The sequence below is a fragment of the Quercus robur genome, chromosome 12 (genome assembly GCF_932294415.1).
Source record: "Quercus robur chromosome 12, dhQueRobu3.1, whole genome shotgun sequence".
In the NCBI taxonomy this organism is placed as follows: Eukaryota; Viridiplantae; Streptophyta; class Magnoliopsida; order Fagales; family Fagaceae; genus Quercus; species Quercus robur.
The window spans coordinates 16,192,456-16,212,235 of record NC_065545.1 but is presented as its reverse complement, the minus strand read 5'-3'; the positions used below and the strand labels follow the sequence as shown (position 1 = coordinate 16,212,235).

The 19,780-nt window shown below is 33.0% G+C and overlaps 1 protein-coding gene across 2 annotated transcripts; it reads right to left on the bottom strand.

Annotated features, from left to right (window-relative positions):
* Positions 1-5,261: 5,261 nt before the first annotated feature.
* LOC126709963 (uncharacterized) lies at positions 5,262-19,516 on the bottom strand. 2 transcript variants are annotated; one of them, XM_050410346.1, is made up of 19 exons: positions 19,348-19,516; positions 17,516-17,599; positions 17,210-17,437; positions 15,967-16,053; positions 15,734-15,823; positions 15,508-15,634; positions 14,500-14,603; positions 13,453-13,621; positions 12,766-12,887; positions 12,077-12,205; positions 11,870-11,968; positions 11,716-11,773; positions 11,556-11,631; positions 11,329-11,458; positions 9,322-9,479; positions 7,753-7,825; positions 7,464-7,658; positions 6,584-6,677; positions 5,262-6,318 (listed from the first exon to the last, which is right to left on the bottom strand). In XM_050410346.1, exons 1-19 carry the CDS (start codon positions 19,348-19,350, stop codon positions 5,411-5,413), a joined length of 2,934 nt encoding a protein of 977 aa, XP_050266303.1. In that variant the 5' UTR covers positions 19,351-19,516; the 3' UTR covers positions 5,262-5,410. The 2 variants fall into 2 exon arrangements, with proteins under 2 accessions (XP_050266303.1, XP_050266304.1); XM_050410347.1 differs by lacking the exons at positions 17,210-17,437; positions 17,516-17,599; positions 19,348-19,516 and adding an exon at positions 16,260-16,385.
* Positions 19,517-19,780: the final 264 nt, after the last annotated feature.

The window sequence follows — 19,780 nt, the reverse complement described above, 5'->3', positions numbered from 1 at the left end:
CTATTTTTAATAACTCCCATAATTATCAAATTTCATATTTAATATTTCTTACACAATGATATTTAATATTTCTTATACAATGACAATCAAAATAAATGTCTATTAATAATTATCGTAATTGTTGAATTTTATATATAAAAAATTATATCTATATATTAGGGTTGAATTTGAATTTGGGCCTAAGTAAAATAAAACTTGGCCCTCCTCCGCAATCTTGCTTAAACAACATCACAAATCAGTCCAAAAAACCACATACCAGCCCAAACAAGCATAGATCATTTGCCCAAAGTATTTAACAAAAAATTATTACAAACAAATAAATTGCAGACAATAACTGAATTATTAGGTCCTAAAACTACAATTTTGGTATGGAATTGGATAGTTTTTGTTTCAATATTTTCTTCAAGAATTGTTTTATTGAAGTGCTTATTTGTTTTGATATTTTCATGAAGTTGGGGGATGAATGTGCATGACCAACTGCTTCAAATGTGTAGAAGAAACTTTGATGTAAAAAATTATTCCGTAATCTAAATCGTATGCTAATGAAAAAACTCTTGAATGAAAAACTTAATGAATTTGCAGCTAAAAGATATGGCTCAATAGCAGCTCTGACTGTTGCAAGATATCAAGATCCCTTAATTTTACAAGGTGTGCCTTTTGTGATGTCAACCAAATTTACAAGGCATTCATAATAAATTTACTAAACTACATTTATTTAAGTTGGATATATGGCTCATTTTCTTTTTTTCTGTTTTCCTCCAATTAATATAAGATCCATGATACATTTACTTAGAACTAGATTAAGCCTTAGATCCTTAAAAATACCAAAAAAAAAAAGAAAAAAAGAAAAAAGAAAAGACAACTCTACAATTAGGGGCGGAACCAGGAATTTTTCCTTGTAGGGGTGCATTTAGGGCAGAACCAGGAATTTTTCCTTGTGGGGGGTGCAAGGAGATTGTTATCTCAAAAGTAATTAAAATTATTTAGAAACACACAAATGCATATATGTAATATGTATAGTTATGTGTTTACTTAAAAAAAAGGCAATGAAAAACTCCGTACACTATGAAAATAAGTAAACTAACACCACTCCAAAGTTTTTGGTTTAATTTCTCTTTTAGAATTTTAATGTTATAAACTTTAATTAAATATCAACCGATAACTCCTCAGATTACGTAAATCTCAATGAGAGATTCTCATACAATATTGAGAATTCTAAAGGATTTTTTATACTAAAAATAAATAAATATTAGATATTTTTAACATCTTTATAATACACTTTAACACTTATGGTTTTATTTTCATCCATAACTTCCTTAAAATTATTAATTTAATTTCTCTTTTGGACTTTTAAAGGTTATAAGCTTTAATTGAATATTAACTTTTCATATAAGATTACATAATAAATCTCAATATTCTCGTACAATATTAAGAATTCGAGAGAGTTTTTTCATACTAAAAAATATATTTTAAAAATTTATACTATCTTCATAATACACTAAATAGTCTTTTTCTCATTTATAATTTCCTTAAAGTACTCTTCATAGGTTGAATTCAAAATATCTAATTTAATTCTCTTTTGAGAGGAAAGCTCATAGTTTTAGGGGTGGATGGCCCCCCAACCCAATAGGTAGTTTCGCTCGTCTGCAATACCAGATGGGTATATTTTATTCTTGTTCTTGTCTAATTTACAAACTTCCTCCTAAAACTTCCAAATGATTGGCATTATGTATCACATATGCCAAAGTTGTGCATGTTGAGAATGAAAATAAAGGCCTGACACTTTCTAAGAGGGTGAAATTTGAAATGTTAGCCAAAATACCAATATTGCCTCCTTACAACTTGGTGCATATTGAGAAGAGTATCAATTTTGGGACGTTGCCTAAAAATGTTCCTACTCCTCCATCTGAACGTGGCCCCATACATAATCTTGGTGATCCTCCATTGACCCAATTTCCCACAGTTCCCCCACACTAAAGTCTGAGAGTGTAAAACTAGGTTCTAATTTTGAGAGTATCAATTTTGGAATGTTGCCTAAAAATGTTCCTGTTCCATTTGGACCTAGCCTCATACATAATCCAGGTGATCCTCCATCGACCTCACTAAGCATAGTTCACCCCACACTAAGGTCTAAGAGTATAAAACTAGGTCCTAATTTTGAGAGTATCAATTTTGAGATATTGCCTATAAATGTTTCTGTTCCTCCATCTGGGCCTAGTGGTGGTGGATAGTCTCCAGGTACTCTCCCGTTACCCCCACATAAGGCTGAGAAAGTAAAACGATGTCCAAGTGGTGACTGAGAATGTTGGATTGCCAAGGACTAGGCATGTTATTGGCCCACACGGAAAAATATTACCTAAATACCACATCCTACTTCAACTCATATTTCCAACCACCTATTACTAATAATTCTATGGTGTAATGTAATAAATCATAAAACTTCTTCTAGGTATTTGCAATTATTGATTCCAACTATGAAGTAATAATATATTTTGTGTTTTTTTTATTTGTTAGTCTTCTAAATAATTATTCCACCATTTTACTTTGCTTGGCCTCACGTTTACATTGCCTCATAGATTAGCATTGAACTTTCTACTCCATGTTGCTTAGTTGTGTAATTTAAATGGGAACATGAGATCACATCATTGCAATGTTGGCACTAGGGGTGTGTATCCAACCCACTAAAATAGCAAAGCCAATCAATCTAAATAAAGACGATGCCTCTAGTTGAGTTTTTGTGGGTTAGTTTGGGCTGAGTTGGAATTTTATTTTAAGTCTTGAATTGGGTCGAGCTCGGGTTGATATTTTTTCAACCAATCTGGTCTAACCTGATCTAACATATATATATTTTTTATTACCCTTATTTTAATGCATGTGTTTAGTTTGATTTATTTTTATATTTTGAGAACTAGTTTTAATGAATCTAGAAATTTAGAAAATAATTTGGCATATTATGTGAAGCGTAATAATTTATTGAATAAAAAGTTCTTAAGATAATTTATAAAAGCCCAATGTTTAATATCAATGCTCTTGAGGTTGTCAAAGAAAAAGGGCTGGGTTTTCTCTTTCTTTTTTTAGGGGAAATAGATGGTATTTTAACATTAATGTTGTTGTTTTTTTTTTTTTTTTTTGAGAAATAAACTAATTGTTAAACACACATACACAAACATAATTACTGTCTATCACCAAGCTAATCAAACACATTAACGTTGTTAAAAACAATCACTTATATATATGAAATTTGATAATTATGAATAGGGCTTCAATATGAGCAAACCTATAGTGGCGGTTTTAAGACCACCATAATAGGTCATTTAAAACACAAAAATTAAAATTTCAAACCTATAGTGACGGTTTTAAAACCGTCGTAATAGTCTTTAATATGAGCTATTATGGCAGTTTTAAAACCGACGCTATAGATCATTAAGTTGAGATTTTTTTTTTCAAATTTTAAAGACATATTACAACGGTTTTTAAATCGCCGCTATAGGTTTATACATAATAAAACATATAGCGGCAGTTTTAAAACTGCCACTATAGATCATTAAGTTGGGGCTTTTTATCAAATTTTGAATATGAGCAAACCTATATCAGCAATTCTAAAACCGCCGTAATATGTCATTCAAAATGCAAAAAAAAAAAAAAAAAAAAAAAAAAAAAATTTAATTTCAAACCTATAATGGCAGTTTTAAAACCATCGTAATAGGTCTTTAATATGAGCAAACCTATAGTGACAGTTTTAAAACTAACGTTGTAGGTCATTTAAAATACAAAAAAGAAATAAAAATAAAAATACTAATTTCAAATCTATAGCGGCTGTTTTAAAACGCCGTAATAACTGTACCTATTGTGACAGTTTCTTAAAGCGTCGTAGTAGGGTAACTATAGCCGCAGTTTAAAAAACGTCGGCTTTAAACTACTGTAATAGTTCAACCTATTGTGGCAATTTTAAAAACGTTGTTTTAGATCTCCTATAGTGGCGGTTTTAAAAAATGCTAGAAAAAAAAAATGTGATTGTAAAACTAGTTTTTTGTAGTAATGACTAAAGTTGGCAAGGAGGAGCAAATTTATGCCAGTACACCATAAGTACTACAGCACAAAATATAACCTACAGCAGAGGTGCATGGATTTTTAAAGGAACTGGTCTCAAATGGTTAACAAGCATCTTGCGCCACTATATTCATAGTTATCAGTATCGTACGATACGCGATACATATTGTACGATATGCATCCTATCGTGTGGAAAAAGTTCCATATTGTATCGGTATATCGTAAGTGCTCATGAATCGTACGATACAGTATGTGTATCGTATAAATCGTATCATATCGAAAAATTGTACGTATCATACGATATATAGACAAATGCTTTAAAATGAGATTTTTTGTTAAAATTTGTACTTTTATTTGAATCTAACAATTTGTTAGACTTGTTTTTAGCAAAAAAATTATTAGTTTACTTAATTTAGCCTACTAAAATAATATATTTATAAGTTTTTTTTTCCCTTTCTCCTATAATTGGACTACACAGTACACACTTACCTTTCACTTTAATATTTTAAAATTTATTTTTATTTTTTTCGATATTGTTATAATTCCAAGAAACTAGAATGCCAAAAAAAATTATTAAAATAAAAAGAATAAGAAGAGATAGTAAATGTTAATGACGAATAACGATGAAGAAAATTTTAATGAAGAAATAAATCTGCAAAATTATAAATATGATAATATCGTTGACTTAGATGGGGTTGATTAGGCAATTTGATGAATATGATGAAAATAAATTATTATTTTTGGATCATTTGTAATATATTATCACTTTTGAATTTAAGTAATTTGAATGTGTATATTATGAATACATGTTAGTTTGATTTATTTAGTTAGCTTGTTAAATATTATTACATAAGTAATGAATAAATTAGTCATTAGTTGAATATATATTCAAAATTTATAATGAAAATACCATTTATATGTATATTTATAATTTTTTATAAATCTTATTAAGTGTTTGTGTATCTTACGATACACGATACGAAAAAATTAAAAATCGATTCATGATACAATTCACATTTTAACAACTATGACTATATCCAATTCATCAGTATTTTGAGAGAAATTTTTAACCAAAAAGAATAAAGTGGAAAGAAAAACCCACAAAGATCCTGCACAATGAGGAAACGATTTTTTTTTTTTTTTTTTTCGAAAAGGCTGTTACGTGCACATGCTGTCCATGCTCTTGAATCCAGTGTAAGCAATACTATATATATCAAGAACACTATAAAATCTATATTTTCCTTTGGTATATAACTTAGTAAGAGTCGAAAAGAGTTTTTAATGTTTAAATATCAATGTATATGGTACAGGTTACAATTACCGGTTACAATTTTCTAAAAGGGATAAAGTTTTCCCATTCTCAATTAATCAAAGGTCTCCCAAAACTCGACTCTGCATCGGCTCCCATCTCACTGAATCTTGAGAATTCAGCTGGCACCGGAATATTCAACTCTGAACAAACAAAATTAATGATGTTTCCAGTTACAGAGCCAATAGACATTTTGTTCAGGGTCACAGCAATAGCAAACCTATTATTCATGTCAGCAAAGCCAGTTGATCCGCCCATTCCCGAGTGCCCAAAGCCAAGAAGGGACCCCTCCTTAGATTTAGTCCTCCTGAACCCTAAGCCAAAAGCACTATTTGGCAAAGCGAGATTTTCATATTCACCAACACCCAAGAATGCCTCATGAATTCTAGGATTGCTAAAAATCCTAACAACAGAATTGTTTTGAGGATTACTGTCTTCACTGCTGTCAGTCATACTAATTCTATTGCTATTGCTATTGCTGCTATCATTGACAAGCTTAGTAGAACCATCACCGCTGGTATTTCTACGATGGCTAACATCACTGTAATTCGGTATCTCTTCAGATTCATTAGTTCTGTTAATTGAAACAGCAGATTCCTCCTTGGATTTGCAACCTTTCCGCCTCTTGCTGACATTTTGGGAAGAAGAGAATTTGGGGATGTGTGGGTGACTGCCAAGTGGTGGTTTGGAAGAAGAGGAATGGGGCCGGGGTACCATACCACCATCAGCTAGGGCTGCATAGTACCGTGCCAGTGCACGGGCTGAGCAATGTCCATTAGCAGCAGGTATGATGGCACGACGAATGTTGAGCATGTTAAATACAACAGGCAGGGTGGTTATGACTTGGGAAATATCACCAGGCTGGAACGTGGAGGGCATGTCAGGACGATTGCTGATCCCTGAGAGCTTCTGAAAATCATCTTTATCAAGTGTAAGTGTTGCAAGTCGAGATTCCACACCTGGAGAGGAGACATTACACATGGTGATAAGAAAGATGATAACCCACTTACCATCAACACTATTTTTGATAAACAATAATTACCATAAACAAAATCTGTTTCCCCTCTAAAAAGTACACACAACACTAAATATTATAACTACCAAAAACATAAACTAAACTGTAGTTCAAACATGATTGAGGGAAGAATACAATACAATCATATGTACAAATATATTTTACACAATGAAGCAAGAGAATTAACAAAGTATAAGTCCAACACTTGCCTGGAGGAATTCCAATGTATAACTCGCCTTCAATTTGAAGGGGATGAATGAATGATTCTTCAAGAATCTCCTGAAATTTCTTCCCAGATGCATGCTGTGATATCCAAACAGAAAATTAGAACAGCAGAGAAGTTAAGGTTTAAAACATCAAGAAAGTTTGCAAGAATAATAAAAAAAAACCACAAGATTAATAAAGCTCATTGAGGTCTCCCATAGACCTGTCAATACAGATCAAACTGACAATCAAAACACAGAAGGCATGCTAGAAATCGATATCTAAAAGATGCACCAACCCCTACGGTCATTGCTAATAGAATGAAGGGATCACCAGTCTCCATGGGCGTGTTGAAAAGAGAGAGCGAGATAAAATCTATCACAAGAAATGAAGTGGACATGTATAGGGCAGCTAAAGAAAATCTTTATCCAGCCTCAAAAGTCTTCTTTGTCATCAAGGAAGTCAGTAAAACTGAGTTTTACTATGTTTTAGGGGATATTAGACCATGTTCCTAAACTGAGAGGGCAAGATTACAGTTTCTGACAGAAATCCCTTCAAATCTTGGTATGTGCAGAAGCACACTATAGAAATTGGGTCAGTTAAAACGTCAGCAGCAATGTGAACAACTTTAGGCACCACTTCAGAGGAGTAAATGCCAACATTGACACTTATGATGAATAACTGCATGGTAAGGACTACAGACGCAGATTAAAGTCAGCTTCTAGAGTATTTAACTTCCTCAACTTAAAATACCTATAGGGAATAATCAAAAACCATATTTTATTTCCCTAGTTTATTCAGAGATCCAAACAGGGCATTAAAATTTTCAGCAGTGTCTAGACAAATTTAAACATAATCAAAAGATTCTCAGGCAAGCAATTATACCTCAATAATGCCACCACATAGCCAGCCATAAGAAATATAATGATACAACTGCTCCTGGCCAGGTTCAGACTCAGGTACTGACACAGCAATGCGATTCAAACATTCATCCCAATCAGACATTTGTAAAGGATTTTCTCTAAGGAGGTCTGATAAAGCATTATGAAGACCAGATGTATGGTTAAGCACATGATGGACCTAAAAAGAGGGAAAAAAAATGAAACAAAAAATTAATTAAGAATGTCAGTTGATACAGGTAGAAGTTTATCAGTACATGAGACAAAATTTAAACCTTGATGAGATCTTTCCTATTTGATCCAAATTCCGGCCAAATATTTGCCACATTTTCCTCGAGCGTCAGCTTTCTAGGCAATAAAATGTTCATAAACAAATATTAAGGTCCATAAAATATGCCCAGAAAGCAATTATTTAAGAATTTCTTCATTCATGGAAAATAAAAGGTTTAGGTTTTAAATTTGTGTACCTTTGTCAGTGTTGAAGCAAGCATCAATACATGCAGTACCCCCTCCCCAATCCCCCCCACCCAAAAAAAAACCATCCCAAATTTGACATGATTCATGTAAATATTTAAAATTGTGAATTTTTTTTTTTTTTTTTTTTTTGGGATAAGTGAATCATCAAGCAAAAAAATTATGATTTGTGAAAAAAGGGGTATATGATATGGTTTACAATTACTTCATTCAAGAATTACTGCAATTATGGCAAACTTTATTAATTATTAAAGTAAATGTAAGTTGTGTATGGCTTAGAATAAGTTATGTTCCAAAAGAAACTATGTAAGAGACATTATGTTGTGGAAGAAGATATTAAGAAATTTGTCATCCCAAGTTTTTCTTCTTTCCCCCAGATTGGCTGTGTTTGTTCATTCACTTGAAAATTGGGTGGAATATGGAGAGTTGTATTCAATATCAATGACATCAAAATACTAGCATGATGTGCAAAATATAATATGCATGCCCAAACATCTGTGAATCTTAAATTGAAATATGATGAAGAAAGTATAGTAATGTTATAGTTTCTTCATATGTTCCTAGTTGTTCCTAGTTCTTCAAACAAATTTAGGAACATGTGTAGAAACTATAAAATTACCATACTTTCTTCATATTATTTCAATTTAAGATTCACAGATGTTTGGGCATGCGTACTATATTTTGCACATCATGCTAGTATTTTAATGTCATTGAGATTGAATACAGCTCTCCATACTCCACCCAATTTTCAAGTGAATGAACAAATACAGCCAATGTATACATTCACACAAAAATACAAGTTGCTGACTCCACAAATCCAGATATTAGCCACATGCAAAACCCAGCATCAGAAAGACTGGCCTAAACAAGTGCCTGCATATCAAGAAGAAAGCCCTACTACTTTTCATGCCATGTTTACTATTCTTAATTTAGAATGGTCAATTCATAAATTGATTTTTTTTTACAGCATAAATGGCAGAGGGATGCCACGATTATGCATGGACTGAAGTTCTGAAAGTCATTATACCATGATAAATTTACACAGTGAAGCCAATACACCCATCATTCAAAATCTCTGATTAGGTTATGCAGGTCAAACTGTTAAAGCTCAATCCATGTCAACTTATTTTAAGTGGATCATACTATTATAAGTCAAAGGTGTAATAGATTCCTTTGATATGTAGAATGGCTTGGACCGTCAAAACCAGAAGATAAAAATAGAAGATGAGCCCTTATCCTAGTGACCAGGGGATATATATTATAAGACCCAAAAAGGGATTCCAGTTATTTGTTTATATAAAAGTAAACAAAAAGGGTTTGTATTATTTGAAAAGACAGAACTTTGCTGTTCATAAAATTCTGTAACACACCCTTTGTCAACCAGCCAATGTAGCATTCCCGCTGTGATAGCCTTTGTTGCAGAGAAAACAGGAAAAAGGCTATCAGGCTGCACTGGACGAGGATCATATCTACCAAGCATTCCAGCAGCAGTGTCGATTATAACTTCTCCATCTTTGTAGGCACATACCTTTAGTAAAATTATTAAAAACTTTATCAGAAAAGAAGGGGAGGAAAAAGCCGGGGTGTTAATGCATTAAACATTAAAATACCAACCCCAACAAGATATTCAAATGAGATACAATTAAGAATAACAGTAAACTGATCATCAATTGTAATGATTAAAGAAACATTTAGATGCTTTGATTATACCACCCAAATTCATTTGTTTACCTGGGGTAATTCTATTGCTTCCAGATTAATTAAATGGAAAAACTTCTCTTGGTTCCATTTGTTTATTTTATAGATACATAGATCTTTTTTACTTTTTTTTGAAGCAGATACATATATCTTAAACACAGATTTCTTCTGATTTCAACATTACCAGAAAATGTTTCTAATGAAAAAAACTTAAATGAGGAATCTTCTAATGTATTTAAAAGATAAAACTTCTGCTTGCCGCAAAGGAACTTGATATAGGATTATCATCTTTATGAATGCAACATGAAAATAACAATAACAGCTTCCGGAGAATTTAACCCAATCCAAATCTACAATTCTCTTCAAAACATTGTAAGTCAAGCACAAAACTGAAAACTTAAACCTAACATCACAAACCAAAAAGAAAACCAAAAAAACTTTTTTTTAGCACATAATGACCTGTATACTTTTGCTTGTCCATTCAGAAGTCAAGTGCGGGAATCATTATTTGCTCTTTGCTACTGTTAGAATAATGGTTGGTGATTAAATTCATTTCCTAACAATTTAAGTTTTTTTTGGACAATCGATAAGTATCAAAGTAGGTGATCCTGAATTTGAATATTGTTTCTGCCCAAACTCCAATTTAAAAAGTTAAAAATCTCATCTATTGGCCCTAGGTATTAAGGGGGAGTCTGGGCCCAAACATATGTGGAAGTGTTAGAATAATGGATAAGTGATTAATTTCACTATTTCCTAACAACTTAACCTTTAGGGATAATCGGTAATTTATCAGCTACAAATCTAACAAAGTTCGGTACTCAACCAATAAATGGATCTTCACTAATCCTCAATAGCCTATACCTTGAAGCATTAAATCTAACTAGAAAAGCAGATACAGATAGTAACATATAACCAGATTGCCCAACTATGTAATGGTAATTCAAGATCTCTTCATAATCAGAACTGGTTACAGGGTTTAATTCCAAATTGCAAGGCATGAATCAATAGCCTACCATTGTTAAGTGCATTTTCACAAAATATAAAGCAATCCCATGGATCTGTAATTCGGTTTCATCTTGGAACACATTGGAGAGGGGTAAATGGCTATGAAAGGAAAAGATAAGAGCTCATTATTTGAATTTAATATTTCTAGCAACTACTTTCATTAATCATAGCTATTGAAATTCCAACAGATTTTGCTTTAAAAAGTGTTCTTTCTGGTCTGACATTTCTTGACTGATGGAAAAAATTAAATAAAGTATGCCATTTCTAAAACGCCTCAAACATTTCTAGCAGTTACAAAAGCACCAAATTCCTGCCAGCAGTTAATAGTGATACTGAGCTCTCCTGCGGCAATAATGAAAGATAAACATACAAAAAGATGTGGGTGGTGACAACATCATTAAACTAACCAGAGGAAGGAAAAACGACCTTGGCAATAAGGAAACTATGCCTGACATGACAAGCTAGTATTCCATATATATTCTCTACCAAATATAAGAATAAGTAAAGATGTTAGAAATTTTCCTAAGGAATATTAAATTCATATGTCTACAGTCTCATATCCATCCAAATAACTGATTACTATAGAACCAGTTCTTTCATACATTAAAGGACAACAGAAAGTAAACAGTCAAGGCAGATACAATACCCATGGATAGTTAAAAAGTGCTGCATACCTGTATTCCAAGTATTTTATCATTATTCCCCAGCTCAACTAGGAACTGTCTTAACTTGGCCTCCACATCAGAATGGACAGGTGTGTCATAGATCCACTGATCATTAACTCTTGGTCCCCTACTAATATTTCTGATAAGGGCATTCCGGATTCAGTCAGATATAATACATAAACAAGAATTATAATAAATAATAAACTATGAAACACCAAGATTTAGATTAGACTCACCCTTGCAAAACAGATTCTGCAAATGGCCTCATGATATCTAGATATACTATGCGAACATTCATCAAGGAAGAAAGCCCTAAATCCATAATATAGAAAATAATAAGGGACAACCATTGGAACCTATATTTAGCCATAGGTAATAGGTATTATAGTTACAGACCTCTTAGAAGATTAAGGACCCGTGAAAAGATTACAATGTCTCCAGGAAATGCATCAACCTGGAAAGAAAGGTTGTTACTGAATTGAAAATGGATGAAAATAGTCAGTAAACATATCAGAGAAACATTGATGGGAAAGAAGACACATTAGCTTACAGGATTAAAGCGTTTAACTTCTTTTGGTTTGAGTTTCATCCTTTCTTGTATGACCTTCATGTTTTTTGTTCTTTTCTCGTTCAATGATTTAATTGTTTCCTTAAGAGACCAAAAAATAAGTAAATAAAAAGTCAGGACTTATTGAAGATGGAAAAACAATGAGTGAAGTAAGAAACAAATGCTCACACAAGCTTAGTGCATACTTACAAGAGATTCTTTTGCTGACGTTGAAGTTCGAAAGAATACAGTTGTTACCTCCATTGCCTGTTCTGGCATATCCAGGCGCAACTTAAGTCCCATTTCTGAAAAAGCAGACAAAAGAGCTGCGTGGTCCCCCTGTGGCAAAAGCATCCAAATTATTTCACCACTCAAAGAGAAAAGTTTGAACTTCAAAGCAATTTTAACTGAAAACACCAATAAATCGGTTGTATTGCAGCAATCATAATTTTTTGTAAACCCATTCAATCAATATCGTATTGGTAAGTAATATTCTCAACAACAAAAAAAATATAAATATATATATGCACCTGGAAATTTGCACATCAACATACTTTGTTAGTCATGAGTGAAAATAGATCATTCAAAATTATTTGAACATGATTCATTATGATTAGTTCAATTTAATTTTTAACACTCATCAGGACAACCTAGTGCTACATATTTAAATAATAGAAAAGAAGAAGAAAAGAAAATAAATATGTTGCGCTATAAGGAACAACCAAAATGAAACACAATAATACATTTCATCTTTGAGAGCATTGACTGATAAAGGCTCACAAAATCAAAGTCAAATATTAGTATTACTCATCAGATATAGTTCTTTAGATGAACCAAAAATCCAGCAAAGTATCAGTTTTAGCGAAGAGAGAAAAACCACAAAAATGGTTTTTACAAACCTCAGCAGATGCCAGAAACATTTTAGCCAGTGCTTGCTTGACAGAAATTGATAGTTTTTTTGTCAGCCCAAAATCGAGCAAAATTGGACGATGAGGAGGTTCCTTGCTCACAAGAAAGTTTCCTGCATCATGCACCCCAAAAAGCAGTGAATGCATTATTTCTTGAGCATGTAGACAATTAAATATAGAGTCCAGCTACTATGAATGTGCCCTAATTACAATGTCATCACGGTTTCATTTTGCCATTAAAATTTTTTATTATCACACATGTCACATCACATTTTCATTGTCGAATTTGTCTCTCAAGCAAAAAATAAGCAAATTAATCTCAAGATCAGGTAATATGCTCTAGCCAAATGTTACAAGGAAATATGATCAACCTAAAAATGAAAAGAGAACATTTGAAATTACAAAATGAGCATATGATTCCATTATCAATGTTTTAGGCTAAAATCTTGACAAAAAAGGCCCATTTGAGGAGATCTATCTTCCTGCATGGCACATGTATAAAGCATGCATCAAAATTTCATATTACAAAGCTAGTTCATGACAAGTTATAATTACAGCACATTACTACAAAATAACCCTCACTGAAAAAAATGATTTGATACAACCTCACACTAAGCTCCAGCTGAAAAGAAAGAGGGGGGTGGGGGGAGGTTGAAGGCAATGAGAGTGAGAGAGTACCAGGATGAGGATCACCATTAAAAAACCCATCAACATAAATTTGGTGGGCATATGCACGTGTAATTTCTTCAACAAGCTTTTTTTTGTCAACACCAAATGCTTCCAGTGCGTCCAAGTCATTCAAACGAATGCCATCCATATACTCTAAAATAAGGACTTTTTCCGCTGACTACATTTGAAGCAACAGGATACAGAGTAAGGTACAAGAAAATGAAAAGGCAATATTTTCTGCTTCAAAGGAAAAAAAGATAAGTATTTAACCAAGTCAATCATCTGTTCAACACAGGTAAATTGTAATAAAAGGAAACGCTTCTTTTAACCCACTCGAAGATATACTATGCCAAATGTTTTTAACATTACATAAGGACTCAATATATATATGTACACGCACATTAGGGAGCAACCAATAGATTTTCCTGGGAGGAAAGAGGAATGGGTATGTTAATTATAGCCAAAAGTTAAGAGCTTTGGCACAGTGGATCTGTCAGCAGATATCTTAACTAGTTGACTACTGTGATACTCTAGTCTTATGTCAAAAGTAATTATAGTAGTGAAGAACTAGAAGCTTTTATTTTTACTTTAACCTTCTTTACTTCTTAGTGCACCACATACAGAACATATTTATAATTTCTTTAAATCAAAATTTGATGCAAATTTAAATGGCAATAGTCTGATTTTTAAGAACTCCCAACAAGACTACTAGTGTCATGACCTAGGAAAAGCACTAGCCACATACATGCTTATACCCAAAAAGACCAGTCAAATTACAATTGGGGCTCTTGGTAATCACTTATATAATCCTACTTAGCCTATTAAACACCTAATGTAGGATTCAGCACACACACACACAACACACGCTTATCCGATCAAACCCACATAATTTGGGGTATGACATCTAGGTTCTTTAGGTCTTTTGAAATTTTGATATTATGTTTGGGATCGAAACCATAAGAGGCCTCTAATCCCTATATCCAAGATTCATAACACTAAGCCCAATGCACTCCTGTGTGCAGACATGTAGTATTAAATATTTGGGAGAAATTATACCTGAATAACATCTGGAATCAAAACATCCACTCGATTGGCATTTGTGTTATCATCATGTCCAGTATTTTTGCAGCGTAGATTTCTAGATACTGTCCTAGTATTCTCTACAGACAGAACAACAAATGCCAATAAGAATCAAATTTTGAAACCTGGGGGGGGGCGGCATTTGCAATTTAGGATTAACTAATGCAAAGTGCCAAAAGTTAGAATAACAAGATAACAGTTCATATAAACTACATATAGAGTAAGCCAAATTGGAAATAAAATGGTTATAACTGGGTAACAGAAAAAGATTGTTAGGTTAGAGACAATAGATTCCAAGCATAGCCAACATACAGCCACCCAGTTATTCAGCCAACATATTGAAGAGAATATCTATCTATTTATGTATCTGATAATATAAAAAAATCATCCCTTAAATGCAAACCAATAGTTCATTAGGACAAAATTTGGCTACAAACTTGGTTGTAGCCAACTTACTTCCACTAAAAAAATTAACATGACTACATAATTTTATAATCTAACTATTAAATTACATGTTCTTTATATTCTTAACACACATGTCAAATTTCATGCCAACGGATGTTTTCGATTTATTAACTTATTTTTTATACAAAATTTTTAACTACAAAAACTTGAAATTTAAACATCTGATTGATGGCATAGCTATTGATCTTTAATCATCTGGAAATTTTGCAAGCATGGAGGATATAAGTAGAAAATGTAATCCAATGGTGAATTTGTAAAAATTCACATCCAATAAAAAGATATTGAGTGGAGTTGTAGCCTTATGCTACAACTCATGCTACAATCAAGTTTGAGCCAAACTTTATCCAGTTCATTATGTTGCATTCCCTTAGTTCAAAAACCTCAAATAAATCCTTAATACTCATCCATACACACCCTAAATAATGCAAGTGGTCAACAGAGAACAGCATTTTCCTTTTAATCACAAACAACTACTAAAACCATTTCAAAATGATTATTCCAGGCAAGAGCTGGGCATACCAGCTTCATGATTGAAGTCAAGTTCTTTGGGAGCTTCTTTGCACCATTCATCTATCATAGGATTAAAATCATACTGTGGCTCTGCCCAAGCTATCCAGTCAACAATTGCCTTTGCATTCTTCAAATCCTGGAGGGGAGGGGGAGGGGAGAATTAAGCACAAAAACTATAAAACAACTTCGACATAATCTTTTCATCCCAATATCTTAAAAGCCAAGCATGCTAAACCTCCAATATGATTGTCTTGATGCCCTCATGTTGAACTTTAACAACTACCTCCTGCCCATCAAGCAGAGTTGCACGATGGACTTGTGCTATCTGCATAGAATAGATAAGTAACTAACAAGATTGTCCCAGAATATACTTACTCTCGCTCCAACCTTCAGAAATTCCATTATTGATATCCTAAGCTAAGTGCTCATATCTATTCCCAACTACCAACAACAGTTATAGGATCTTACTGATGCTGTTGCCAAAGGAACTTTGACAAAATCTGAAAAAAGATCATCCATTGATTTTCCCAGCTCTGTCTCGATAGTCCGACAAACCTGCACAAGTCAGCCAATGAAGTAGCTGGAGGTTATCTTCATATAATATATTTTTTATAAGTAATACTAATTAGATTCTATTGAAAAAATAAAAGGGCAGAGCGCTAGTACACGAGGTATACAAGAAGTACACAAAGCGAAAGAGAGAAAAAATATTCTAAAATTACAAACATCTAAAAAGAACAAAAAGAAGGAAGAAATGGAACCCCCTAATGGCTCTCATCCAATCAAAAAGAGATGTCCGAAGCTTTGGTTGGAGTTTAAGAAATGAGACTTCAATTCCATCATAAGTCCTAGCATTCCTCTCCCTCCAAATACAGCACATCAAACATAAAGGCACAGCATTCTTCACATTAACACTACAATATCTTTTGATGCCACCTGTCAAACATGCCAAAATCTCCCTCACTTGATTAGGCCTTAACCAAGATATCCCAAATAATGAGTAAACTAACTACCAAAACTCCCAAGTAATAGAATTGTTGAAGGAAAGAAAACAATGACAAAAGAGTACCACCTAATGGCATCATTGATACAACCCACTCTATTTTTAAAAATAATAAAAATGCATTAAAAAGAGCACAAGTGGCGAAAACCTAGTACACAGAGATTATACAAAGGTAAGCCCAAGTTTTTAAAAAAATCAAGTCAACAAATAGAAAGAATACAAATACAATAACAACTAATGGAAGCTCAAAGTATCCAAGAACTCTAGGAAGCTCATAGTAGAGAAAGTATCCATTCATAAAGAGTCTTCATGAATAAGAACTTCAACTTCACCAAGCTTAGCATCTTCCCCTCAAAGCAACGAGCATTTCATTCTCTCCAAAGACACCACATGCAATAATATTAACTATCACCCCACTTACTTTGTACATATAACACCAATCAACAATGATTTAATACATCTGAAAGAGAGGTCAAGGTAAGATATCCACTTAGAAAAGATTTTCATATATCTATATTTACATGACAGGACATGGGAATTTTATTTTCAGAAGAGAGAATTGATGGCCAAGAATTCACAATTTAAGAAGTCAGACAGATGTAAATAATGAACAAAAACAAGTACAAAGAACTTCAAAAAATCTAGTCTAGGGTAGAAGAATCAACCAAATCAATCAAAAAATTTCTAATTATCTGAAATCGAAAAAACCTCTTGCAAGGGACGAGGAGGAAGGGAGTCTTGTAACTGCTTGAGACGTGATATATACGCCTCAGGAAGCACATCTGCACGTGTTGATAAATACTGTCCAAATTTCACCCACAAACCTTCCAACTCTATTATCAAATTGTGCACACGCCTAGCATTGCGCTCATGAGCTTTTTCCCATAAAGCAGATTTTTTAGCACTGCTAGCCCATTTCTCTCTTTGCTGTAAAGCCTTCAGAGATATCCAAAAAAACAAGGTAATAAGGTGCTCCATTTATAAGAAACAGTAAGCCACATTCAAAAAATTTACCTTGTAGTCTAGGTATATTACTACAGCCATTGTGAATACTCTCATGCGTCTTCTGTATGTGTTTCCCCATCCCATTCGCATTCTCTATTCACAAAATGGAGACAACAGGAGCATAAGTTAACAGACAAAGAAATGATCAGACCCTACACAATACGGATCCAAGCAAACCAGCATAGACAAAGTCAATCAATGCAGCATACAAAAGCAAAAATAAACTAGAAATTATGCTTATAATAAAGAGATATTATTAAATGGCATTCCCAACAATGAATGAGCTCAAAACTCATTAGAGTTTAGCTAAATAAGTATCTAGCAACCCAAAAAATCCTCAAGAAATGCAAACAACAATTGAGGGCATGAGCATTCAGATGAAAAATAACTTCAAGAATCAACATGTATGTTGACATAAAAGTGCCCCTCAACTCAAGACATTAAAACTTTGTATAATGAACACATAGAAGCACGAACCTGAAAAAGGAGAAGAAATAGCAGCCAATAATGGCAGAGCTGAATGCTTAAGGCACTTATTCATATGCTAAGGTACACCACGAGAGCCCTTATAGCAAAAAGTTATTTTTTGACAATCACTACATGAACTAAACTAGATATCAGGAACATCAAAGCTCGAAAACTGTATTAATGAAATTAAGATCAGATCAACTCAGTCACATCATTATTATTAGTTGATTGGCTTTTTACTCTATATAAATAATGAGTTTTATTAGAATATATTGTACTGCACCAAGTATACAAGGATGTATGCTAGACATACACACAGCTAAGATTTTTTTTCTTTTCTTTTCTTTTTAATAAAAGCACAACGATCAATAAAGTCTAATAAGTTTGAGAAGGACAAACTTCCAGACGCCAACAACCATTTGAACAGAGTTCTTAGAAAATGCAATTTCTTTCCCTCCAAATGCACCACATCAAGCAATGAGGGATAATCTCTATGGTACTAAACGTTGCATTATTAAGAGAAAACACGTTCATAAAATAAATGTAGCTGAAATGAGAATATCGAGATGGATAAGTGGAAATACAAAGAAAGATAGGCATCAAAATGAAGAAATTCACTCAAAGATAAGAGTAGCCCCTATCGATGAAAAGATACGGGAGACTCGCTTGAGATGATTTGGTCGTGTGCAAAGGAGAGTAACTAATGACGATAATAAAGAGTAAGTTTATTCAAGTCAAGCCGTCAAGGACTCGAGAAAAAAGGTGAAAGACCAACACTAACATTAGTACAACTGCATAAGTAGTAAAAAAACCACATGTCAATTAAGGACATGACAGAGAATACAATTTTCGATATGATAGAATCAGAGAATTTATAGCTGACTCCAAATTTTTGGGACTAAAACGTGGTTGACTTTATAGTTATTATCGTTGTTCCCTTGAATTAATAAATTTCTGAATTATCAATTATGTAATAAGAAAATTAACCATGTGAGTGTTCTGTATCGCGTCAATTTCCAGAAAAGCAATAATAAAACATATTTCATCATTAACAAGAAGTAGTAACAACATTTCAATCATGTAATTTTGCAATTAACAACAACAACTTATAATCCACAAGTAACTAATAACAGTAAATTCAATTTCTCCAAATTTAACAGCGAATTCAACACAGAGACACACAAAATTGACATAAAAACTTTTTTTTTTGATAAGTACAAAATTGACATAAAAACTATATATAATATATTAATATTCATCCAAGAATCATGAAAATTTTGATAATCCAACGCTAATTCCGATGAACATGTTTATTATAAAAACAGAGAAATTATATTAAAAAACGAAAAAGAAAAAGGAAGAAAAGTCTATACCATGGTTGTCAAACTAAGCGGTTTGGAAACGAAGGAGAGAGAGACGAAGAGAAAGCTAGTGGAAAGTAGGAAAATACTAGTATATCTTCTATATAGATATGGATGAATTTATTGGACACGAAACGATCTGAATTTGGTGTCGTTTTTAACGTCTGGTCCACCGTTCAAAAAATAAAAGGAAGGAATTAGCGAATTGGCGTTGGTAACCCGCGATAGAAAATTTTTTGATTAAAACTGCTTGATTGGGACGTAGGAGCTTAACCAATAGGGTGAAGACACGTCGACGTGTGACATGAAAAGTGCTTACGAGTATCTGTGGGTTTTAGTCCATTTCTTTTTGCACTGGAAGCCACCGACACAGCAAACCATGTGGGTCGGTTTTTAAAATAATTTCAACCACAGTATATTTTTATATTTTAAAACTTGTTAATTT

Excerpts from the sequence above, each read along its gene's own strand:
- LOC126709963 (XM_050410346.1), bottom strand. Across the intron at positions 11,459-11,555 it reads GCAGAATCTGTTTTGCAAGG|AAATATTAGTAGGGGACCAA; the intron begins GTGAGTCTAATC and ends TGCCCTTATCAG. Across the intron at positions 7,659-7,752 it reads ATAGGAAAGATCTCATCAAG|GTCCATCATGTGCTTAACCA; the intron begins GTTTAAATTTTG and ends CCCTCTTTTTAG.